This window comes from Macrobrachium nipponense, chromosome 17, assembly GCF_015104395.2.
Source record: "Macrobrachium nipponense isolate FS-2020 chromosome 17, ASM1510439v2, whole genome shotgun sequence".
NCBI classification, from domain to species: Eukaryota; Metazoa; Arthropoda; class Malacostraca; order Decapoda; family Palaemonidae; genus Macrobrachium; species Macrobrachium nipponense.
Window position 1 is genome coordinate 84725468 of NC_087210.1, and position 26944 is coordinate 84752411.

Consider the following 26944-nt stretch of genomic DNA (forward strand, 5'->3'; position numbering starts at 1 on the left):
GATACTAGCGGCAGCTGGATAGGTCGTAAGCTTTCGAACAAGGGGTTCGGTAGTTAACTGCTTGTCCGACAGGCGCGCGCGGCGCGACTGGGAGGTAAACAAATCACTTTTGCTTTGGCCCAAGCAAAAACTGCAGAGTGAGGGGTGGCATGAGGTGGGGCTATGTGTAAAAGGACCTCAGGTTTGTATAGTTAGGAAAAATGCAATTTTGGACAAATTGTCATTTGTTCCGACACGGCATACAAACCTTCGGTCCTTTTACAATAGGAAGACTCACTTCTTGGTGGGTGGAATCTGAGTCTTTTGTGAACAGACTGGTGTTCGCCCTACCTTGGAAGCCTCCCCTGGTCGTAAGAGCGAGGGAGGGATCCAAGCCTCTGTCCGATTGATCGGGGTGTGCACCGCAGGATCAATGGTCAGACCTCTGGACCGAGTACTAAGAGAGGGCATGCGCATCTCTTAGTACCAGCAATGCAAGAACTTGTTCCTGTACAGGAGCAAATATAAAGTCATGGGTTTGACTCTTGTAGGCATCCACTTCCCCCCCTTGCAGAAGGAAGTGGTGGATATTCTGCTCCTATCCCTAGTGAAAGGGATAGGATGGGGCTCTGTCATATAGCTCACCTGCATCTCGTCCTCTCCAGCGTAGTGACGACCATGGCCCTCTGCCCGCAGGTAGAGGGAAGGAAGAGATGGGAAGAGAGAGCCAGTCACTCACTCACTCACACATCCATCCACACAGTCACACCAGGACTCGATGCTGTTCAGCCTGCGAGGGTCTGGGTTAGCTACACAACTTGTTGAGCAGCCACCACGGGTCCCAAGGAAAAGGTGTCCAAGGACCTGTGGGCAATATCCCGAAGGTAGAAGGGACGTAAAGGTAGTCTGGTTAGACAGACCCCTGCCTTCAGGACCTGCGCCACGGAGAAGTTCTTGCGAAACGCCAACGAGGGCCAATACTTTCTGACTTCGTGAGCTCTCGGACGGGAACGTACGGATGTCGTCACTACCATCAGCCTCATACGCCCTCCTGATGACCTCACGCAGCCAGAATGAAAGAGTGTTCTTGGATACTTCTTTCTTGGTGACCCCGGTGCTAACGAAGAGGCGTCGACACTCAGGGCCTGAGGTGACGAGTTCTCTTCAGATAGCGCCGTAGCGCCCTCACAGGACAAAGCAGCATCTCATCCGCATCATTATCGGTGAAGTCCAATAGGGAGGGAATCGTGAATGACTCGAACCTGTCATCAGGGACTGACGGTTTCTGATCTTCGCAACGAAGTTCGGGACGAAATCGAGCGTCCACACGGAGATCCCATCCCCTGGAGTGTCGTACATCATAGGAAAGACCATGAAGTTCCCCTACTCTCTTCGCCGATGCCAGGGCCAGCAAGAAGAGGGTCTTGAGGGTCAGATCCCTGTCTGACGACTCTCGGAGTGGCTCGAACGGTGTTCGAGTCAGACTCCTAAGGACGAGAGTCACGTCCCACGCAGGGGGCCTGAGTTCCCTGGGTGGGCAAGACCTCTCGAAGCTCCTCATCAGCAAGGAGATCTCGAACGAGTTTCCGAGATGTCCCAAAACCCCCTCAGCTTCAGGACGAGCGCCAAGGCGGCTCTGTATCCTTTCACTGTGGGGACTGAAAGGAGCTTCTCTCGGCGAAGAAAAACGAGGAAATCCGCTACCTGCTGAAGAGTGGCTCTGAGAGGAGATAGACCCCGTCTACGACACCAACCACAGAAGACGGCCCACTTCCCCTGGTACACAGCTGCAGAGGACTGACGGACGTTTCCAGCCATCTCTGTTGCTGCGCTACGAGAAAAGCCTCTCGTTCGCAAGAGATGGTGGATAACAGCCAGCCGTGAAGACGTAGGGACTGGACTGCTCGGTGGTACCGCTCGACGTGTGGCTGGGCGAGAGAAGGTTGTGCCAAGGGGGAATCTCTCTCGGTTCTCCTGCGAGAAGAGCAGCAGGTCCGGATACCAAATGGCCTGTGGCCATTTGGGAGCCACCAGGATCATCCTGAGATTCGGGTGAACCAGCGCTCGACTGATCACCTTGCGAATCAGGCTGAACGGGGGGGGAAAGGCATAGGCGAAGAGGTTGTCCCACGGATGTTGAAGAGCGTCCTCTGCAGCTGCCCATGGGGTCCGGCACGGCCAGAGAAGAACACCTGGAGCTTCCTGTTGTGCCGGGTGGCGAACAGATCCACGACTGGTCGCAGGTCGAAGAGCCTTTACCGCCACGTCCTGGTGTAGGGACCATTCGGTCCCTATCACCTGATCCCCGACGGCTGAGCGTGTCTGCTACTACATTCCTCTTCCCTGGAATGTAGCGTGCCGACAGCTCTATTGAGTGTGGCCTGAGCCCACTCGTGCACCTGCCGTGTCAACTGGTACAACGGGAGGGACACTAGGCCCCCCTGTTTGTTGACGTAAGCCACCACTGTGGTGTTGTCGCACATCAACACCACTGAGTGTCCCATCAAGCGGTCCTGAAACTCTTGGAGAGCGAGGAACGCTGCCTTGAGTTCCAGTACATTGATGTGAAGGTCTTGTCGTTCTCGTCCCACACTCCTGTGAAAGTCAGCAACTCCTCCAGGTGTGCGCCCCATCCCTCGGTCGATGCGTCTGAGAACAGCTGCATGTCCGGGGGGGGAGTGCGCAGAGGCACTCCTCTTAAGAGGTTCCTGTCGTCGAGCCACCAGGCTAGGTCCTGCCTCACCTCCTGTGTCAGTGACACTGGAAAGCTTGGGGGATCCGTCGCCTGTGACCAACTCTCCTTTAGTCTCCATTGAAGAGACCGCAGGTGAAGACGCCCGTGAGGGACTAACTTCTCGAGTGACGACAGGTGTCCGATCACGACTTGCCATCGCTGAGCTACCTGCTCCTGCCGAGACAGGAACTGGTTGGCTGCCTCCCTGAATCTGCTGATCCGCGAGTCCGCGGGGAAGACCCGCCCGCCCTGCTACCGTGTCGATCAGCATACCCAGGTACTTCATCCTCTGCTTGGGCTCGAGATCGGACTTCTCGAAGTTCACAACGATCCCCAGATCGCGACAGAACTCGAGCAGCCGATCCCTGTCCTGTAGCAACTGCGAGCGGGAGCTCGCCAGGACTAACCAATCGTCGAGATACCTCATCAGACGTATCCCGTGCGAATGGGCCCAAGCAGACACCAGAGTGAACACTCGCGTGAACACCTGTGGGGCGGTTGAGAGACCGAAGCACAGTGCCCTGAACTGGTACACCGTCCCGTCGAGGATGAAGCGGAGGTACTTTCTGGAGGACTGATGAATGGGTATTTGGAAATACGCATCCTTCAAGTCCACTGAAAGCATGAAATCGTTCTCCCTGATGGAGTCCAGCACTGAGCGTGCCGTCTCCATCGTGAACCGGGTCTGGCGAACAAACCGGTTCAGGGGAGAGAGATCTATCACCGGGCGCCAGCCTCCCGTAGACTTTTCCACCAGGAAGAGTCGACTGTAAAAGCCCGGTGTGACTGATCCGTAACGATCTCTACAGCTCTCTTGCTCAGCATGACTTGATCTCCTGTCTGAGGCTACGTCCTTCGGTGACCCGGGGACGTACGACTGCTGTTGGACCGGGTTGGAGGTGAGGGGTGGCCGAGATTCGAAGGGTAATAGATATCCCTCCCGAAGGACATCTACTATCCAGGTCTCGGCGCCGTAGCGCTGCCAAGTTGCCCAATGGCTGGCCAGGCACCCCCCCACTTCCGGCAGCAGGTGAGGGGGAACGCCGTCCCTAGCGTTTCCCCCCTTTCTTCGACTTCTTCCCAGAGCCTCCACGGGATGAGGAGGGCTGGGAGGAGGGCTGGTTACGGCCCCCCTTGCCAGAAGTCGAAGAAGACAGAGTCATTCCTCGGGGCTTCGACGCAGCAACCGTCTTAGCAGCCGAGGAAGCGCTAGCCGAGCTCTTAGACTTGGCCGCAGTCCGAGGCTGCCCAGAAGCCTTCGAGACTGCCTGGTGAACCAGACGGTCACTGTCATCAGTGCGCCGTCTGTCCACCGCAGCGTCCACCATCTCTTCTGGGAAGAGAGACGTGGAACTCCGTAGAGGTCCGTTTCGAAGTCCCAATGCCGCTTCACGCCCGGCCACCCTGGAAACCCGAGTAAGGACAGCGTCCCTTCGTCGGAGAACCAGGTTGGCCCACAGGTTGAACCGTGTCTGGTGGGCAAGGAAGGAGATGGCTCTTCCCCCAGACTGGCAAATTCTCCTGAAGGCCGAGTCCTCTTCGGGAGAAATACCCCCGGGAGCTGGCTGCGACCTTAGAAACTGTGAGGGACCACAGATTAGCCTAGGCCAGGAGACGCGCCTGGAAAGCTGCCATGGCGGTAGATTCCAGGCCTAGTGCCTCTTGCTGCGAGAACCACAGGTTCTCGGACAGGAGCTGTTGCAGAGACACACCCGGAGTCAGCCTCGCTAACTCCGGGTTTACCTGTTTGGGCGGCATTGGATCCTCAGATGGCACGTAAAACCGCCGCTGTCGTAGCAGAGGAGGTGGAAGTAGCTTGCTAGACCTGCCAGACTTCAGCGAACCGTCCTGTCCAGAGACAAGCGATTCAACTTGATCCAGCACCGAGTCAGCCAGCTCTGACCGCGGCAAACCCACCGTCGGTCTGGGTTCCCTCTTCGGGCCCCAGAACGACTCGAGCCGGGACGTGGGCTCGGATGGTGGGAGCGGCGATCCTTCCCCGAGGTCGTTGTGCTGACGAATCAGCGCAATAACCTCGGCAAAGTTCCTCTGGATCTCGGGAGTGATTGCATCCTGTGGAGTCGGACCGTCCAGTCCCTCAAACAGGAGCACGTCCCGAGACCCTCCTCCCTCAAGGAGAGGAGCAGCGACAGCCCCCTCTCGGTCTCCTCCAACCACCTGCGCGTAAGACCTGGCTGGTCCGAGAACCGAGCCTGGTACGTATGCCGACGTGGCCGGATCCTGAAGGGCGCACCCCTCACGATCACTCCTCAATACCTCGCCCCTCCCGGTGTAGCCCGAGGAGGTTGAAGGTATGGAGAGGCAGACCTGACGCTCTCTCCTCGCTCGCTGGCAGAGAACCAGCGGGCTTGGAGGGACTGCAGGCTGATCGTCAACCCGCGGTTGACGATCGAGCTGCAGACCTAGTCGAGCCGTCTCGCTGTGGAGAACGGCTGGACCGAGAACAGCGGCCCCGGTCTCGTGTGTCAGAGGAGCTGTGCTAGGTCGCCGTACCCGATCGCTCTCTGTGAGAGCGACGGTCAGGCGACCGGCGAGCTCCACTGTCACGGTGAGACCGGTGCGTGTCCTCACGGTGCGTCAGTTCGCTGGTACCAGCCGTGGCTGGTACCGGAGCGAACGGGGGGACCGCATCCCAGCCCTCTGCCCCGTGGCCGGTCATGGACCGTCACGTCCGCGGGTGGGGAGCCAGCTGCTCGCCGCGAGAGCGAGAGCTGGTCTGGGGAGAGTCGCCGTGAGCGGCTATCACCAGTCTTCCGCTCCGTGCCGTGAACCTGACGCTGAGCGGACTCAGGGGTCTGGTTCTGGCTGCACGGTCGCTGGGTAGCGACCGTACACTCGGTACCTCTCGCGAACGAGAGGCCGAGACGGATCCTGCTGCTGTGGCCGAACCACTGACAGCAGGTGAGGAAGTGCCGGTGTTAGCCGGCACCCCTCTGGTCCCCGTAGTCTTCTTCCTTGCGGGAGAAGAGACGGGTCCTGCTCCCGAAGGAGCAGGGCGACCAGCGGAAGAACCACCCGTCTCACCAGAGCAAAGACGGGCCATTAGAAGCGTTCCCGAAGAAGACTTCTAGGGGGGGGGGAGGCGACCTTCTTCTTCTTAGGCGGGGGAGCCTTAGAAGAAGAAGGGGAAGAGGCGGCAGACGACGACGACGAAGAAGACGATGAAGACGACGACGACACCTTCCTCCTCCTCTTCTTCTTCTTCGCCAACCTCCTCAGGACCGACGTCAGGTCTGTCATCCAGGACGGAGCCGGGGCTGCTGTTGCCGAAGCAACAGGGCCCGGACGTACCTGTCCGACCAGACCAGCATCGGGAGCAGCGGCGCCAGGAACGGGAACAACATCAGCAGGTGCGGGCATCACAGGAACGGCAGCAGACACGGCAGGATCAGGAACAGGAACAGCAGCGGTGGTCAGGGCAGGTACGGCAGGTACAGCTGGTCGGGTCACCGGCACAGACGTCATCGGCACCGGTGGGAGGTCCAGGGGCGAGCTCTTCGGGCATACGAAGTCCGGACGCGGCAGCACGGCAAACCCAGGTGGCGGCATCACACTCCCCCGAGTTACGGCGACTGGCCCCTGCACCGATGTTGTTGGTGTTACAGAGACCGCGTGCTGGGTGTACACCAGGTGAGGAGGTGACGCGTAGCCAGGTGTTGTCAGGGTCGTGGTGGTGGTTGTTACCGTAGCGTGCGTAACCGCCACGGAGCCAGCGAGATGATAGAGCAGCCCCTGGACACTCGGCACGCCCTGCAGTCCCAACGACGCCCACACCTGTCCGAGGTCATCCTTCACGGCAACCGCACCTGAGGAGGCAAAAGTCGGGTGGTTAGAAGGATCCCCTACCCGCTCGCGCGAAGACGAGCGGATAGAGGACCCAGAGTACAACTCTACGTCGGGGTACCTAGCGCCCTCCTCCACACTCGACACATCGGGAGAGGAGAAGGACCTAGATACCCCCCCCGAAGGGGAAGGCGCGAGACGTGGAAGTTGAGCGGGCGGCAGGAAAGAAGACGAAGTGTCCGTAACCAAAGGAGTCGCGGGAGAGCTTTCCGACGACTCCTTTGCAGGCCTTCGCTTCTTCCTGCCCTCATACAATGTCCACTGCGCCTCCGACCAGTCCATACAAACATCACAGGGCTCGGCCCGGGTGCATTCGCGCCCCCGGCACCGAGCACACAACACATGAGGGTCAATCTCTGGGAAAGACCTGAATATCCCACATTTTCGCCCTTCGGTACCCGGGCAAAGTCTCCTTGGGGTAGCGAGGCGGGGAGATTCCATTATAATTGATTGATTGCAGCGTAATTAATATGAAGGAGAGAATAACTGTACTTACAAGCTCTTTCATACACAATTACAAACAAACTAGAAAGCAAACGACGAGCAGCGGGCAGAGAGCGAACACACACGTCCATCCACCGTGAGGCCGAAAGCAAAAGTGATTTGTTTACCTCCCAGTCGCGCGCGCGCGCTGTTCGGACAAGCAGTTAACTACCGAACCCCTTGTTCGAAAGCTTACGACCTATCCAGCTGCCGCTAGTATCTTCCTATTGTAAAAGGACCGAAGGTTTGTATGCCGTGTCGGAACAACTGAAATTTCTGTTATCCACCCACACTGAAACTTCATGCAAGCCATAATTCACAACATATCTTCACCAAATACAATGTTCAAGAAGGTCACTGTGAGCAGTCTAAATCGAAGGTGAAATTCTTTTACTACATCTACAACTGAGTCTACTCTACACAAAAAATATATAGAAGTTACCTCTAAATTGCTTGCATGTCTTCTACCTGACCACTCTTATTGAAAAATATAACCTCATCTGCAACAATAGTTGCTGTTTTTATGATGCTGTCATCATTAGGATCCTTTCGTTCCAGGTATCCTAGGCGGCCTTGAACCATGACTCTCTGTCCTTTACTCATGTACTGATATACAACATCTCTAAGGTATGGTTTGAACACTGCAATGCCGATGCCAGTCAGTTTGCTGGAATCAAGTCTGAAAATGAGAAAAAAAGAAAGTAAACTGTATTAGAATTCCAGATAAAATTTATGACAACTAGAATTTGTATTAACACAAACTTTAGCAAATAATAAAGTAAAGAAAATGATTAAAAAGGGTAAAAAGGCTTTTGTCACTTGCTGAAACAAAGTGAATGAATATGTGTCATTTTCCAAAGTTCCAAGACCCAAGTAGAGAAAAAACCTGAAAACTAATCCTTTATAATAATAATAAATACAGGAGAAAGTTAAAGTAAAGGAACACACATCAAGACATCAAAAAATGCAGAGGAAAAAGTCTAACCTCTTCCTAAGAGAACAGAGTATGAACCTCATGCACCGTTATCTTTAATTGAAATAAGTCCACCTCTGTCACATCCTTGTAAGTCACAATAACCTGTTGCAACTAAATGGAAATGGAATTCTCTAAAACTTGAGTCTTCCAAATACAGTGGTACCTCGAGATACGAAATTAATCCGTTCCGAGGCGGCCTTCGTATCATGAGATTTTCGTATCTTGAACAGACACATGTAAAATGGCTAATCCGTTCCAAGCCTCCAAAAACACCCCAGTAAATTATATTTCCAGGCCTAAAACACGTTCTAGGGTTACAACGCCGATCCGACGGAAGAAATATGACTCCAAAAAGGCAAAATACTGTACATACTTGAGTAATATTCAACTGCATGTAATGTTCAACCCCATTTTTACTGCATATATTAGGACTTTAGCATATGTCCCTTAGCAATAAGCCTAGCCTATGTTAGCGGTTGCTACTGTAGCCTAGTCTATGATTCTGACATCTAAACCTAAGAGCTAAAAGCTTAGAATATGCAATAAAATGTATAAATAATCAGTATGTAGTCATTTCAAATAATTATTAATTAATCATTAACTATAATACACAAACAAACAAAAAACAAACCTTCCAATCGATTGTTTACATTCAGCTCTTACCGTCTTATACGAGTATCGAACGAGCGCCAAGCAATCATTTTTCCTAGCACACAGTAAGCCATAAATTGTCATTAGTATCTCTCTTCAACTAATGAAACTACCAAACAGTATAATAACCATTCATTTCTATTCTTTATTCTATCTTTACCTAATGGAGATACCGAGTTACTGACAGCTATAATGAAACATACGTCTACGTAACGTAATAATCAAAAACAGAAGAAGAATTCTAAAAAAATATGTATTTTTTGGCAGTCTGATTTATTTTATATATTTTGATATCTAATTCACAATTTTTTTTTATTAAATGTATTGCATGTACATACTCAGTTCAAATAATTATTAAGTAACCATTAACTATAATAACAAACAAACAAAACAAAAGCTTCCAAACGTCTGTTTACATCCAGCACTTACGAGTATCGAACGATTGACAAGCAATCAGTTTACACAGTAAGCCATAATTTTCATTATCTCTCTTCAACTACTGAAACTACCAAACAGTATAATAACCATCATTTCTATTCTTTATTCTATCATTACCTAATGTTTTTTTTTTTCTTTTTATTAAAATGTATTGCATGAATAAGTTTTTCAATTTACAGCATCCTTTTACCAATAGAATACTTAAAGCACAAGGGGTAGATGCTGACCAATAGGAGAGCAGGACCTTATGGGGTGACTAGCATCAGGAACCAATGGGCGAGCGGGCGGATGGTTGGCGAGTTTACTCAAGTTGGCGGCGCGGGAGTTTTAAAATTGTTCTCGGTGGTCCGGGCGAATCTCGGGACTTTACAGCAACAACCTTTCGTATCTTGAAAACTTTTCGTATGTAGAGCAGTAAAATTTTTCGCATTGCTTTCGTATCTCGAGTTTTTCGTAAGTAGAGCCTTTCGTATCTCGAGGTACTACTGTACCAAGGAATGGAATTTCCATGAGCACTGATGATATAATTGGACTGCCAAACAACAAGGAAAAGGATGGTCATCACCAATGGAGAAGAAAGACCTGGGATAGTAAAGAGACTCGTGAGGCAGGTGTTTTGGTTTGTTTTAAAAAAACAAAGGCTTATTTCCTGTACTGTCAAATAAATTTTTTTTTTTGTTTTTTTTTTTTTCAATATGGACCTATAACTTTGATCTTATTATCCTAAATCCTAGCTCCTCTGTTTTGCAGCAGCTAGTTTAGAAAACACGATGAGTGTTTCATTAGTTACCAAAGAAGTGGAGGAGACTCATCTGAATACCACATAGTAGTAGTTGTTGTAATTGTAAGCAATTTTCTTTTTCCAAGTTTATTGTCTGTGAACTCTGAAAAAAATAAGTAATAATTTGGGAAGATATACAATAAACCAAATGACAACACTGAAATAACAAAGATGATGTAGTTGAATTAACCCTTAGGAGCCGGCATAAAAAATCAATATGCAGCACCCCAGGCTGGGGAAACTTTGAGTTCAGCCAATTAAAAAAAACACACCAATGAAAAGAGGAAGATATGCAAATGTACCTGGTTGTAAGGAAAAAAAATAAGAAAAATTTTTCCTGACCCTTCCCACGAGAACAGTTGAAAAGAATACGTATTTTTCAACCCTTGTGGGGCCTGGGGCCTTTTTGTTACTAAGGACAATTGTAAATTTTACCAAGTTAAACATGTTTTATTCTGATAACTAAATTTATTTTATTTTGTAAAATTATAATTACAGCTTCCACAATATCAAAACAGACAAGAAATAAAACCAAAGGCAAATTCTGAGCATATTTGTTTTAAAATATTTACGTAAATTTACCGAGAATGAAGATGCAGTAACTTTTTTTGGATTTAAACATGATTTTCTCTAATATTTCTTTACATTTTTCTTTGCAAAATTACACTTATAACTGACATACAATTATAAAAGATAAGAACTAAAATGAGCAAATTTATAAAAAGATGTCATGCGAGACATATAGGCAGTACAACCTCTCTTGAAGTCAAGATCACAACTAAGCTCCTGAGCCAACCAGTCTCTTATTTTAGCCAGTCTAAAAGTTGCCACTAGTGAATTTATGGGCTATAGAAGTACTAATGGCACCTCTTTCCTGCCCGATTCCCCCCAAAAATAAAAAAAAAAAAAAAAAAATGCATCAATATTGTTACTCGCCATGGGTGAATCCGTCCACCACCCACAATCTGTTAATACTACTCATGTGAGGGTATACGTCCATTAAAGGTTAAAAATATTTCCCACAAGTCCAGGACTTTGACTCCTAACTCTGTTTAACCTATCTTTAATAGAAAATAAATATGAATTTATTTCATAGCACTTACCATCCTGTTTACGGTAATTTGTATGAGTTGCTAAACTGAATGTCACAACTGGATGCTCCTCTGTTCCACGCCTTTCTGGGTTTGCTCCAACACGTCCAAGGAGCATAACCTGATTTATTGCTGAAATTAAATCAGAAATTTTTAGAAAGACCTATTTCTAATACCAACTAATCAGTCAACAACTGCCTATCTGCAGTCAGCAGTCACTAAATTAGGATCTATATCAGCACCCTGACAGGCCACTGCAGTAATGTTGTTTGAAGATTAAGGGAAGTCCTACTACAGGTAGTAGGTACTGAGTCTTTTGATGGGATGAACTTGGGAACATCATTACACCAGTCAATCTTAATAATGTATACCCTTATTTTGCAAGTATGATCATTAACAGGTTTGTTAAGCTTAATGTAAGCTTTTACTTTTGAAGTGTTTCTCTCATAAACAACACAGCAGTTGACTGTTTCAACATCTGCTAATGTTTCACTGGCTTAATAATCACAACTAATAATAAATTTATGTTTACCCTTGGGACAGTACCTGACTTAGTTTTCCTCCTATTCCCTGCCTGTCCTTTGCCAGGAGTAGACAATTCTTTTCTCCTAGTTAATTGTGTTTAGCAAATCTTGAATCACCAAATACTGTCTCTATATACCATTTCTAGTTTCCTAACACACTGCTATATTTTGCATGCCTTCTTTCAACTGTTTCCATCTGCCAAATTTTGATTCTACATTTCCTGACACTTCTATACTATTATACTTTTTTTTTAACAAAAACTGCAATGTGCATTCACATTTATCATTAGCAATGTAAAGTACCCCATTGTACGCAAAGTGAAGACACCAATTTTAGCCCAAAAATGTTCTGGATGTTGGAAGAATGGAAGTGCATGATTTGCATATGTATTTGAGAATAAACTTAATGGACATGGAAGGATAGAGGAAAAAAACAGGGCACAGAACAGGAGAAAACGCTACCATCATCTCTATTTCCCTCTTCTTCCTTTCCTGTTCCCTCATGATCAACTCAACTAATCAAACAAAAACATCTTGACCAAAGTTACAATTTACATTAGAAGAAGCACAGCTTTTAAAAAGCACAAGTAATCAGACATATCAATAAATCTTAAACAAAAAGAGTGAACTCCTGCAAGACTATAAAACATAAGAGGTACAAGCTAGGTTATGGGATGATCCCAGACAAATATTAAAGTAGGAGAAAATCAAGAGAAAACACAGGAAAGAAATGAGGTACAATCATAAATAAAAGCTTATGCATATGAAAATCACCATCTGAAACTGAATAAGGAAAGTAAAGGGTTCATGGTATGCCTTAAATAAGGGATACCTCACAACACCTGGATGAAAAAGAATTTTCTGACTAATTCTTGACAAGTTATTTCTCCATAAAAAAAAATAAGGTGTTAGGAGTAAATTTTTTATAGGGCATTTGTGAGGCAATACAACTAAAATGTTGTACAAGATTAAAACATACGAGGGAGATTAAAGGCATTTCATTATAAAGCTGGACAAAAGATTAAGACTTACTTTTCTCCAGTCTTTCTACTCTTTGTGTGCGGGGAAATTCTCCAGGAGTGCTCGCGTTTCTCTGTGTTGTCCATAATGCTGTGGTACACTGTCTAAGGAGGGGGAGCTGAAATAAATAAAAAAAAAGACCATGAATGAGATATTATTGCCAATGTGAACACAAAACTGAAACAGTTTTCCAACAAATCTATCATTTATGATACTCAAATCTACAGTATTGCCACTTTCAAAAACATCCCCAAAATTTGAAGAGGTCCACCTTTCATCTGTTTCAAGTATCCATCGGGTCCTTGGCACCTTTTTGTTAGAACTGGTCCTTATTTGTATCTGATATGTGCTTAACACCTGCAATTTTGGTTCTCAGAGGCTCTAACTAATCTCATCCCATTGAACTTTATCTGCTAACATTTCATTGTGGTTATTTTATATATCAATTCATTAACCTTTTTTTAATACTTTTATAAGTGACAGTCCCCTTCTAGCATGGATCAGCTGTTTGTAACTGCTTGGACCTGTAAATTGATTACTGAAGCTTGGTATTGTGCTGCTGTTAGAATAGAATATACAATTTAGGCCAAAGGCCAAGCACTGGGACCTATGAGGTCATTCAGCTCTGAAAGGAAAAATGAAAGTAGAAAGGTTTGAAAGGTGTAACAGGAGGAAAACCTCACAGTTGCACTATGAAACAAATGTTAGAAGAGGGTGGAAAGTAAGAAGGAAGACAGGGAACATGAACTGTGGGCGGCCCAACGTGGGTTTGAGTGATACGGCGACTGTCTTATAGTTTCCTTTATTACAATCGGTCACTACTGAAAAAATGAACAAACATAAATATTCACAGTGGTGACAATTTTGCCATTTTAGTTAAATGATAACTCCTTAACACTAGGACAGGTAAATCCCTTAACTCACATTAGAATCAATTTCTCAGTGATCACAATGGTTAAAATAACAATAATTGCACATAGAATCTTTAAGAAATATACCTAGGCATTACCATGCACTTCAAGGAACCAAAAATGTCATGAGCGATCTCTTAACAAAATAATACTCTTACTTACCAAACCGTTTGCTTTCCCACCGTAAGGACCGTCCGTCTTAATCCCCTCGTGGTCCACTGCCTACATTCCTCCTAAATCGCTTAATTTCCTCAAGGCCATGCACATCTGTCTGCTTCTAGGTTTAAAACACAAAGCGAGCTTCCCTCCCACGCACTTGACCAGGCGGCGGGAAACCGAGCCGATGGTTCCTTTTTCTTGCTCGTCATGAAGGGAGAGAGGAAGTGGGGAAAGCGTCCAAAATCACCTTTAGTGCCCACAAAAGGGAACTTGTTCACTCGTAAATAAATTTTTTTTTCCTTTTTTTTATGGGACAAGAGTATACGCTTATGTCTTATACTAGTGGCCCGAAATTCAATTACCAAACTTTTCTTTACCACAAAAACAGCTGTTTTTCATCGCGCAGCGGACATATTGTTAACAGTCGCGCAGAGAAGATGCCCAAACTTTCCCGCGTCGACACCCTTGACCGCAAGAGGGTTCAACACCTATTGCCTAGCATTGTCCACTAGGTCCTGCTCTTCCTCCAGAATTAAAACAAGTTTCGACAGTGGTCTATCATAATCCTTGCCCTCCCTTCTGACAGTCACCGTCCTAACCAGTCCATCTTTCCCTGCTTTAGTCTGTACTACTCGAGCCAGTGGCCAATGGCAGCGTGCTACACTTTCATTGACCATAAGGACTATGTCTCCCACCCTGACATTTCGTCGTTCCTTGAACCACTTCTGTCGCTGTTGTAACCCCGACAGGTATTCGCGTTTCCAACAAGTGCCCAGAACTGCTCAGCCATGTGCTGCACTTGCTTCCATCTCTGCTTAGAGTAGCTACCTGTTGCAACATGGCACCCTGCGTGACTCTCCCATGTTTAAAAGCTTGTTTGGTGTTTGTGGAGTGGATTTTCTGGGTCTCTACGGTCGTCTGAGGTGACAATGGTAAGGGGCCTACTATTAACTGTTGCTTCCACCCCACAAAAGAGTGTACACAATCCCTCATAATCCAATTGCTGTGTCCCCAAGACTACATCCAGGACCCTCCTCACATTACCTCATCAATCGTTCCCATGCTCCTCCAAAATGTGAGGCGCCCGGGGGATTGAAAACAAATTCCACCCACACTGGAGCAACTCATTTCGCACCTTGTTTCTCCCAAGAACTCATAACTAGAGTCTAGAACCTTCCGTGATCCCACAAAATTAGTGCCGCAGTCGCATCTTAATCGTGTCCTAACATGTCCACGACGAGCCAAAAACCTTCTGAAGGCACTAATGAATGAGTCTGATGTGAGATTTGACGCTACTTCCAAGTGTATGGCCTCATGTTCAAGCAGGTGAATATAACTCCCCAGTGCTTTATCTGCGCTCTGCCCCTTTTCACGAAGAATGGTCCAAAAAGGTCCACCCCGGTGCGATAGAAGGGTGGTTTCCTGACTCCACGCGATCAGGTGGTAGATCGGCCATTTGCTGTTCAATTACCCTTCCATGTACCCTGCGACACTTGATGCAATTTCCCTAGCACGCGCCTCACCGCTGCATGCCCTTAACCACCCAAAATTTCTCCCTCATTAGACCCAGAACATACATTATGCCCATATGGTTGGAACGCTCGTGATAATACTGGATAACTATGTCAGTCAAGTGGCCCTTATATGGCAGAATAATTGGATTCCTTCGCTCGGGGCAATATTCGCCAGTGATAACCTCCCTCCAACGCACAATAGATTTCCCTCTCAGGATTGGTTTCAATTTTCTTAAGGAGCTGGAAACCTGATGGTGCTGCCCTTCTCAAGACTTGCTATTTCTACCTCATAAGTCATTCGCTGTGCTACCTGCACAACCACAGTCTCTGCCAAGCTCATAACTTGTGTAGACAAATGCATGTTTAGTTTCGCTAACGTGCTGCCTATGTTTGCACATTAAATACCTGGTAAATAATATGACCCAACCTACGGCTCTGAGTAGCCGGATCCACTTTGAGTAGTGGTGGATGATTTTATGCCACCCTGTCTGCCTACAATCCAACCCAACCCTGAAGCTAATTGTTTGGCAGACTTGCGCCCTTTTTGGGTTTTGGGACCCTATCTCACGCCTAACTTCTAGTCCTTCCACACTGTTGGACATGTGGGCTGGCTCTGCTGGCCAAAAACACTCCTCCTTCAGCAAAAAACCTGGCCCTGTTCTCCACCTTTCAGACTGCTTGGAGTGTGATGCATCGTCTGCCGGGTTCCATTCAGAGTTAACGTACCTCCACTCATTCTGATCACTTCCTTCCCTTATCATAGAGACTCGGTTCGCTAAATAAATTGTTTGGTACCGAGCTTGATCATTCCGAATATAACGCAAGACCCGTTGTTGATCTGTCCAATAATAGACCTCGTCCACCTTGAAATCTATCATGGCCAGAATTGTGGTTCCAAGTCTTACGGCTAGTACAGCTGCACTAAGCTCTAGGCGGGGTACTGAAACGTCCTTCAGGGCGCTACCCTTGCCTTTCCCATAATGAATCTACAGGATACATTTCCCCACCGATCTGTGACCCGCAAGTATGCCACTACTCCTAAAGCCATGATGCTCGCATCCGAGAACAGATGCAGCTGTATTAGGATAGCTGACTCCCACCCAATAACCTTTAGGCATCTTGGCACACTTATCCCTCTGGTCTGATTCAACTTGTTCACCCACACCCTGATGCGGTCAGTGGTGTTGGAGTCCAATCCCCTGTCCCAGCCTATCTTCAATCTACACAAGTCCTGCACAATTATCCGTCCCTCAATTAAAACTGTAGCCAATATGCCAAGGGGGTCGTAAATCGAGGCTATGGCTGACAACAAGCTGCGTTTAGTCCTTGGAACTGAAACCAGAATCTGCCTGGACACCCAATTCATCAGTGGCCAAGTCCCACTGTACTCCCAATGCCTTTGTCTTATTTGGCCCTGATCCATCTATGAACCCTGAATGCCCTTACCGTGCCCACTCCCTTGGGATGGATGACAAAACCTCCACGCATGAGCTACTGAATTTCGTCAATGTAAATCCCCCGTTTTTCGCAAAGCTCCTTAACCTCTAACAAATTACTTAACAAGGCATCTTGACGATCCTCGGCTCTCAAACAGTCGTCTACATAGAAATTGTTAGCAACGGTGTCCCGTGCTCCCTTGGAGAACCCATTCCCAAAGTCGCTTGCTGTCTGTTTCAGCACAAAATTCGCAATGCTGGGTGACGAACAGGCCCCAAACAGATGTACAGCCATTCTAAACTCAGTTGGCTCCTCATTAAAACTATTTTCCCACCAAAAGAACCTGAGGTAGTCCCGCTGATGTTCTGGTACCCGTACCTGGTAAAACATTGTATATTTATATCCCCTGAATAGGCAAACAGACCTCCCCTAAACTTAACCAACACACCCAGCAAAGAGTTCATCATATCGGGTCCCTGCAATATTAGGTCATTCAACTACTGCATGCCCTCCACCCTGCTCGCACAGTCAAATACAACACGGACCTTGGCTGGCTTGTCTGGATGTTGCACACCAAAATGAGGATATAACCATACATTTTCCTGGCTGGCTGAGGTCACTCGCTCAGCATATCCTTTCTGTAGCATCTCGGTCATGAAGGCACTGTATTGCTTAGGTAGGTACCATCCTTCATTAGCTTCTTACGAAGACTGTGCATACGGAGCAATGCAATGTCTCTTGTTTCTGGCAAGGGTGGCCAAGATTGTCGCGCAGAGGCAGTGGCACCTCATAACCCCCCTCTACAGTTCTAACAACCCCTTTGAATTAGATCTAGCCATTTCTTATCTTCTGCAGACATTTCCCTTTTGGGAGATGCCATGTCCTGGAAGTCTCTATTATAATCTTCCACCAGCATGCGGTCCAACTCCAAACGCCTGCTAGTTACTTGGATCCTATTGATGTGCTCTTGACACCTCTTGTCCTTTGCCCCACAGACTGCCCCAGCCCAATAATGTTCGTTAGGCATGTGGCTCATGGAGTGGGTTTGAGTTAATGACTTCCCTCGGCTCAAGTAAGTGTGGAACATTGTTCCCAATTAACAAACCCACTTCGGCATCCACATCTGGGATATCTATTTCTCGCAGATGTGGCCAGCGTTCCAGATCTCCGGCCCTGATACATCACACTCATCGATAGGTATGCGGGAGGTGCTCACACTGGGGGGAGTGTAATGCAATTCTTACCCTCATAGTCTAATACTGACAATCCTGAGACTAGGCTACATGCAATTTCCCTGTCCATTGATGGTTTCAACATTCACCTTTACGTCTTGCATCTCAGTGCAAACCTAATGTCTTCATTAATGCCTCTGAACAAAAGCACGTAGAACTCCCATTGTCCAAAAGGCCCTCGTCACAACCTCCCTTCCTTCCCTTGACCTAACCCTTATGGGCACAACTGACATCCCTGTGCCAGCACTACCCCCCTTAACTGCTCTGAACATAGCAATTTGTCATGCGTACCTTCCCCCTGAACCACTAAGGCCCTATATTTGCGCTCTCTGGTTTCACCACTTCTGCTTCCTGGTGTCGGTGCAACAGAGTTGGATGGTTTTTGTTACACACCTTGCACCTTTTCCTGTACCTGCAATACTGGGACATATGACCATTTCTCAAACAACTAAAACAAAGCCTCAATTCCTTAATGGTGTTTAGTTTGTCCTCATGTTCCCATTTTAGCTATTTGGTCGCATTTTCATCTATTATATGTGGTCCTTTACAGTGCCAACATGAAAGTGGAGCCTCCCCAACTTTTGTTACATGAAACTTTCCTTGCACTCATTAAACCCTGTGATTTGCTTGGTGCTGAGACCCCTCTCCTAACCCAGGGGTGGCCCCCTTTTTACCACTCTCGAACAGGTGGCGTCCAAACAAGGGATTTTTTAAGACCCTAGCCTCCCCTTCAATGAAACTAACTAAATCATCAAACTGTATGGTCTGCTTCTTCTCACTAATTATCTAGTCGGCAACTCTACACCATCGGTCCCGCACACTAGATGGGAATTTGCTCAGGATCAACCTCATTGTTTTGGGTTCTGCAATTCGGCGACACCATAAGGGACGCACGAAATTTGCATTTCTGCAGGTTTTTTAGCAAGTCACCGCATACTCATCAAAGTCCTCTGCATTATTCTCCCGCCATGTCCTTCTATTCGATTACCTTATCCACGTTATGCGGTGGCTATTTGCTCTTAAGGTTGCCGTATCGCTCCTCCAGCAATTTTCTTGCCTGCCTATAGCCCTCTGACAAGCATCTAAGTGGAGGCAAGCTGCCACTATCTCATTTGGCCTACTTGTTGTGTATAAATCCAGATACCTCAGCCTTTCCTTAATCTTTGTCAGCTGGCTGCTAAATATGTCGTCGAATGAGCGGATGAACCTAAAGTACTTTGTATAATCTCCATCAAACTTAGCCATATCTGCTGGGGCATCAAGCCTTTGAGGCTGCAAGAGATTAATGTCTGCAAGATTTCCTTATTACTTAAGTCCCCTTGGTTATTCCTACCTGAGCTAACTTCAGGCACTACTGCACCTAAGCCCATGGGTTGTTCACTCCTGTCCATGTCAGGGTCTATGTGTTCCCTTATCCTAGTGACAGGAGCTATTTCTCTATTATTTTTGTCAAATTGTTGTAAAACCTTCTCCTCTGCCACCACCTCAGCTATCTCTGCCTCCAACCTAAGCTTCTCCCTCCTCTGTCTTAAGGCTTCTTCCTCTCGTCTATGGCTTGCAGCTCTTCCAACTTCTGTAATTTTGCTTCCAACCTGGCTCTAGAAGCAGCTGCCAACACACGCCTACTCCAGTAGAACTCACGCTTGACTGTTTAGAGCCCCCTGAAGCAACAGATTGCCTACCCATAACTGATGCGCTATCCCCCACATTTAAATGTTCCTCCTCCTCTGGGATTGCCCAATGTCCTCTCCTGCCTCTTGGTCCCTGATTGATCTCACTGTTCTGCCTGACCTCGAGTTCCTTCAAAAATTCCTGAACACTCCTGTCCCTCCTTCTCTAGTGACTCGCTCAGACGCTGATACAATGCAGATTTGTTCCCCCCACCCCCCATTGGAGGCTTCTAGCTCTCAAAACCCTCCCTCATGCACAACTTTAAGGGTCTCCATTTTCCTGGATTCAGCTCTGGCCACTCCCTATGAACTAACGAAATTCCCTAGTCGAACTGTAGCTGACCTAACCAAGGAGTTGCCAAAACCCAGCACCACTCCGTGAAGACAAACTACCAGTACCTTACTCAGTTGCGACGTCACAAAGATCCTTCAAGTCTAGGGAGCAACCCTGAATGCAACAATGTCTCATGTCCCAGCCTTATTTACTTAAGCCTTACTGCAAGCGGCAAACAGACTGGGTGGGGAAATCATTCCTACGAACCTGAATTAATACACCATGAGGCTTAAACATGTTGCACTGCTCTCCCGACTCGAGCACGCCTGCCCCTCTAATTGCTATTAACCCTGTACCGTGGTTCATCAGGGTCCCTAGCGGGGACACCACGATCCTACCAAATTTCCGATCTTGAGCCCCTCAAATTGCCAATCAGCCCTTGCCCTGGAAACTCACCCAGAATGTAGTTTGCATGCCCCACAAAATTAGCGCCCCTCCCTGAAGAAATGGCACAAATCCGGGCACCATCACAACCTATAGCTATATATATATATAATTTTTTTTTTTTTTTTTTTTACAAAAGGTAAGATTGTAAGAACCTAGTTAAATACACCCTACACACACAAACCACTGCCCAGCAATCAACAATTCCCACATTAAATGACCCAAATGTTTTACGCAAGGTTACCAATGTGCAAGATTATCTGCGAATAATTCTCCAAACCAAAATTAATTGCCCAACCCTTGAATAGTTCTCCAAACAAATTATTTACCCAACTTGAAGATTATCCAAAACAACATTAGTTGCTCTACTTAACCAGTCCCTCTTACGACGCCAGTAGAATAAATTTGAGCAGCCATCAGAATCTTAAACTTAAGGTCTCCCCTCCTCCATAACTGTTAAATATTAATGACGTACGCCAAATTCGTTAAGATTCGCTCATGAACATTTTTAATCCCTTCGTTGCAGAACCACATATGCCTATAAAACTGACTCATGTGACACCTTTAAACAATCGCGCCCAAACTTTCGGCGGTACACAACGTTAAACACGAACTCTTAGCATTCGTTGCGGAACCACCATGGCCCCCTGACAAATAATTGCATTGGTGACGGCACTACCACTAAATACGCCTAACAATGCCTTAAGAAAATGGATCCAACAAAGGCTTCTTATTTGTGTAGACTTAGCCTAGCTTTCCTCGCACTCCTGGTCTTCTTTGGGCGCAGCGTGGTAGCGGACGTCCTTTGAACCAGCCTCATTTCCTAGTCTTCTCCGCACAGCTTCGCCAGAGGGGTGGTAGCCGATTTGTGACTGTGGGCGGCCCAAGTGGGTGTGTGATATGCGACTGTCTTATAGTTTCCTTTATTACAATCGGTCACTGAAAAAATGAACAAACATAAATATTCACAGTGGTGACAATTTTGCCATTTTAGTTAAATGATAACTCCTTAACACTAGGACAGGTAAATCCCTTAACTCACATTAGAATCAATTTCTCAGTGATCACAATGGTTAAAATAACAATAATTGCACATAGAATCTTTAAGAAATATACCTAGGCATTACCATGCAATTCAAGGAACCAAAATGTCATGAGCGATCTTCTTAACAAAATAATACTCTTACTTACCAATCGTTTGCTTTCCCGCACCGTAAGGACCGTCCGTCTTAATCCCCTCGTGGTCCATGCCTACATTCCTCCTAAATCGCTTAATTTCCTCAAGGCCATGCACATCTGTCTGCTTCTAGGTTTAAAACACAAGCGATCTTCCCTCCCACGCACTTGACCAGGCGGCGGGAAACCGAGCCAATTGTTTCCTTTTTCTTGCTAGTCATGAAGGGAGAGAGGAAGTGGGGAAAGCGTCCAAATCACCTTTAGTGCCCACAAAAGGGAACTTGTTCACTCGTAAATATGATATTGTTATGATACAATAAAGTTTCATACATACTTACCTGGCAGATATATACATAGCTAAGACTCCGTCGTCCCCGACAGAAATTCAAATTTCGCTGGCCACTCGCTACAGGTAGGTCAGGTGATCTACCGGCCTGCCCTGGGCGGCAGGACTAGGAACCATCCCCGTTTTCTATCATATTTTCTCTCTTCCACCTGTCTCCTGCGGGGAGGCTGGGTGGGCCTTTAATTGTATATATCTGCCAGGTAAGTATGTATGAAACTTTATTGTATCATAACAATATCATTTTCATACAATCAACTTACCTGTCAGATATATACATAGCTGATTGGCACCCTTCGGTGGAGGGTAAGAGACAGCTACTATATGGAATAGACAGGTAAACAACATATGTTGTAGGTATAAATAAAACCTTGGTTCCTACCTGATAGGTGGTAGACTTCGTGGGTGTTTGCCCAGTAGTCTGCATCACCTCAAGAAACTTTAGCGAGATATATGATCTATGGCCAAGAGTTCTTGTGGGTCTGCCGATGGGGTCTTATCCACTTACTCGGCAGAGCCTAAAAGGACTTTGTCAATGGGTGCTGATCCACTTATATGACAATACACCTTATGAAGGAGCACACAATCCCGAACCACCTGATCCTAACCATATGTTAGAACTAATGGATTGTTACGAGTTATCCCCGCCCGAACTCGTCACAACAACCGTAACTCAAAACCACTACGCACACATACATAATTTTCAAAAAAAAATTATACTCAACTAATTGGATATGACAAGAATTCTCTTACTGAACAACATAGACGGCCGCCCGTGCGAGCCTAAGTCCTCCATTGTTCGAAGAGACTCTCGACCATATCCAAAAAGAAGAAAAGTATATACATTTAAGGATTGGTGTCGGCTCCCGTACCCAGAATCGTATCTGCCGATACGAAAGGACCTAGAGAAAAACACTTCTCATATGTCACACGCACGTCTTTCAAGTAATGAGATGCAAATACTGAGTTGCATCTCCAATATGTCGTATCGATGATGTTTTTAAGTGACATATTCTTCTGAAACGAGAGAGACGTCGCTATAGCTCTCACTTCATGAGCTTTTACCCTCAACAGTTGTAACTGTTCGTCAGGACAGGCCTTATGAGCGTCGTAATGATGTTTCTTACAAAGAATGCAGTGCAGGCCATTCTTGGACATTAGTCTCGTGGGGTCTTTTACCGCGCACCAAAGACCTTGTCTAGAACCTCCCATCTGATGCTTTCTCTGAAGGTAGAACTTCAGAGCTCTAACAGGGCATAGAGACTTCTCTGCTTCTCTGCCTACGAGACTCGACAGTCCTTTGACTTCGAATGACTTAGGCCAGGGATTCGTGGGATTCTCGTTTTTCGCTAAAAACAGGGTCTTAAACGAGCAAATAGCCGAGTCTCCCTTGAATCCTACTTTATCCTGCAGAGCATGTAATTCACTAATTCTCTTTGCCGTAGCTAAAGATAATAGGAATAGGCATTTTCTGGTTATGTCTCTAAACGATGCCAGATGAGGAGGTTCGAATCTTTCCGATGACAGATACTTGAGGACTACGTCTAGGTTCCAGTTCGGAGGTAACTGGTTTCCTTAGACTTTGAAGTCTCAAAGACCTTATGAGATCGTGGAGATCTTTATTATCTGCAGATCTAATCCTCTGTTCCTGAATTACAGCCGAGAGCATACTTCTGTATCCCTTTATTGTGGATACGGCTAGATGAGATTTTTTTCTCAGGAATAGCAGGAAATCAGCAATTTCCGCTATAGAGGTAGTGGAGAGGACAACTTCTTGGATATACACCACCTTCTAAATACCTCCCACTTCGATTGGTATACTTTCGTAGTGGAGGTTCTGCGTGTCTCTCGCGATCGCGCTTGCCACTTCGCGAGAAAAGCCTCTCGCTCTGACAAGTCTTTCGATAGTCGAAAGGCAGTCAGAGCGAGAGCGGGGAGGTTTTGATGGTACCTCTTGAAGTGTGGTTGTCTGAGAAGATCCGTCCTTCCTTGGTAGGGATCTTGGAAAGTCTACGATCCCACTACCACCTCCGTGAACCATTCCTGCGGCCGCCAAAAGGGGGCTATTAACGTCATCCCTCGTCTCCTTTGACGCCACAAACTTTTTCATTATTAACCCCAGGATTTTGAATGGGGGTAAAAGAAGCATAAACGTCTACTCGAGACCAATTTAGCAGGAAGGCGTCTACCATAAGTGCTCTTGGATCTTCCACGACCGAGCAAAACACTGGGAGCCTTTTGAAATGAATGTTGCGAAGAGATCCACATGAGGAGTCCCCCACAGAGACCAGAGATCGAGACACACTCGTCGTGTAGTGTCCATTCTGTATGAAGGACCTGGTTCCTCCTGCTGAGCCTTCCGCCCATCACATTCTTTACTCCCTGTACGAAACCTTGTCAGTAGGGAGATGTTCCTGTGAGACGTCCAAAGTATAGGTCTCTCGTCAGCTCGTAAAGGAACGAGGAGTGCGTCCCTCCCTGTTTCCGAATGTAGGCAAGTGCGGTGGTGTTGTCCACATTTACTTGCACTACCTTGTTTGACACCAGAGGTTCTAGGCTCTTCAAAGCCAGATGTACGGCGAAGAGCTCTTTGCAGTTTATGTGCCAAGTCACCTGTGCTGGTTCCCAGGTGCCTGACACCTCTTCTGAGCCTAATGTCGCTCCCCAACCTCTCTCCGACGCGTCGGAGAACAACACAGGTCTGGGTTCTGTGTTCTTAGAGAGATCCCTTTGTTCTCTTCCAGAGGGAGCAACCACCATTGTAGGTGTGACTTTATCTCCACTGGAATGGGAAAAACGTCCGACAGTTGTCCGGTTTTCCAGCTCCAAGACCTCTTGAGGAAGAATTGAAGCGGACGTACATGTAGTCCTTCCTAGAGGGAAGAATTGTTGTAGCGAGGAAAGCGTCCCAGAAGGCTCAAACCATCCCTCGCTGACGTTTGTTGCCGTTCTCTAAAGAAGAGAGAGACTATTCGCAAACCTTTTAGCGATTCTCTCTTGCCGAAGGAAAAACTCGAAAACCCCGAGCAATCCATCCGAATCCCCCAGATAGACTAAGGTCTTGTCTGGGGATCAAGCTGAAGACTTCTCGAGGTTCACGAGCAATCCCAACGCTTTGATCAAATCTAGAGTTAACATTAGGTCCTCCAAGCACTGTCTCTCTGATCTGGCCCTGATGAGCCAGTCGTCCAGATACAGAGAGACATTTACTCCTTTGAGGTGAAGAAACCTCGCCACATTCTTCATCAGGCTTGTGAAGACCTGAGGAGCTGTGGACAGGCCGAAACACAAGGCTCTGAAATGACAATTTGTCCAAAAATGACAATTTGTCCAAAATTGCATTTTTCCTAACTATACAAACCTGAGGTCCCTTTTTACAATAGGAAAGATACTAGCGGCAGCTGGATAGGTCGTAAGCTTTCGAACAAGGGGTTCGGTAGTTAACTGCTTGTCCGACAGGCGCGGCTTGCGCGCGACTGGAGGTAAACAAATCACTTTTGCTTTGGCCCAAGCAAAACTGCAGAGTGAGGGGTGGCATGAGGTGGGGCTATGTGTAAAAGGACCTCAGGTTTGTATAGTTAGGAAAAATGCAATTTTGGACAAATTGTCATTTGTTCCGACACGGCATACAAACCTTCGGTCCTTTTACAATAGAAGACTCACTTTCTTGGTGGGTGGAATCTGAGTCTTTTGTGAACAGACTGGTGTTCGCCCTACCTTGGAAGCCTCCCTGGTCGTAAGAGCCGAGGGAGGGATCCAGCCTCTTGTCCGATTGATCGGGGTGTGCACCGCAGGATCAATGGTCAGACCTCTGGACCGAGTACTAAGAGAGGGGCATGCGCATCTCTTAGTACCAGCAATGCAAGAACTTGTTCCTGTACAGGAGCAAATATAAAGTCATGGGTTTGACTCTTGTAGGCAATCCCACTTCCCCCCCTTGCAGAAGGAAGTGGTGGATATTCTGCTCCTATCCCTAGTAAGGAAAGGGATAGGATGGGGCTCTGTCATATAGCTCACCTGCATCTCGTCCTCATCCAGCGTAGTGACGACCATGGCCCTCTGCCCCACAGGTAGAGGGAAGGAAAAGATGGGAAGAGAGAGCCAGTCACTCACTCACTCACACATCCATCCACACAGTCACACCAGGACTCGATGCTGTTCAGCCTGCGATGGGTCTGGGTTAGCTACACAACTTGTTGAGCAGCCACCACGGGTGTCCCAAGGAAAAGGTATCCAAGGACCTGTGGCAATATCCCGAAGGTAGAAGGACGTAAAGGTAGTCTGGTTAGACCAGACCCCTGCCTTCAGGACCTGCGCCACGGAGAAGTTCTTGCGAAACGCAACGAGGGGCCAATACTTCTGACTTCGTGAGCTCTCGGACGGGACGTACGAGATGTCGTCACTACCATCAGCCTCATACGCCCTCCTGATGACCTCACGCAGCCAGAATGAAAGAGTGTTCTTGGATACTTCTTTCTTGGTGACCCGGTGCTAACGAAGAGGCGTCGACACTCAGGCCTGAGGTGACGAGTTCTCTTCAGATAGCGCCGTAGCGCCCTCACAGGACAAAGCAGCATCTCATCCGCATCATTATCGGTGAAGTCCAATAGGGAGGGAATCGTGAATGACTCGAACCTGTCATCAGGGACTGACGGTTTCTGAGTCTTCGCAACGAAGTTCGGGACGAAATCGAGCGTCACGGATCCCCATCCCCTGGAGTGTCGTACATCATAGGAAAGACCATGAGTTCCCCTACTCTCTTCGCCGATGCCAGGGCCAGCAAGAAGAGGGTCTTGAGGGTCAGATCCCTGTCTGACGACTCTCGGAGTGGCTCGAACGGTGTTCGAGTCAGACTCCTAAGGACGAGAGTCACGTCCCACGCAGGGGGCCTGAATTCCCTTGGGTGGGCAAGACCTCTCGAAGCTCCTCATCAGCAAGGAGATCTCGAACGAGTTCGAGATGTCCAACCCCCTCAGTTTCAGGACGAGCGCCAAGGCGGCTCTGTATCCTTTCACTGTGGGGACTGAAAGGAGCTTCTCTCGCGAACAGAAAAACGAGGAAATCCGCTACCTGCTGAAGAGTGGCTCTGAGAGAGATAGACCCCGTCTACGACACCACCACAGAAGACGGCCCACTTCCCCTGGTACACAGCTGCAGAGGACTGACGGACGTTTCCAGCCATCTCTGTTGCTGCGCTACTAAGAAAAGCCTCTCGTTCGCAAGAGATGGTGGATAACAGCCAG

General features: G+C 47.4%; 1 protein-coding gene across 1 annotated transcript in view; it reads right to left on the reverse strand.

The window, feature by feature from the left end:
* LOC135196406 (single-stranded DNA-binding protein, mitochondrial-like) overlaps positions 1-26944 on the reverse strand; it is a 45062-nt gene that overhangs the window by 2736 nt on the left and 15382 nt on the right. The window contains 5 exon segments of the mRNA XM_064223210.1: positions 7503-7708; positions 7710-7730; positions 7732-7739; positions 11010-11129; positions 12554-12659. Of these exon segments, the coding sequence (XP_064079280.1) occupies positions 7505-7708; positions 7710-7730; positions 7732-7739; positions 11010-11129; positions 12554-12659 (459 nt within the window). The 3' untranslated portion in view covers positions 7503-7504.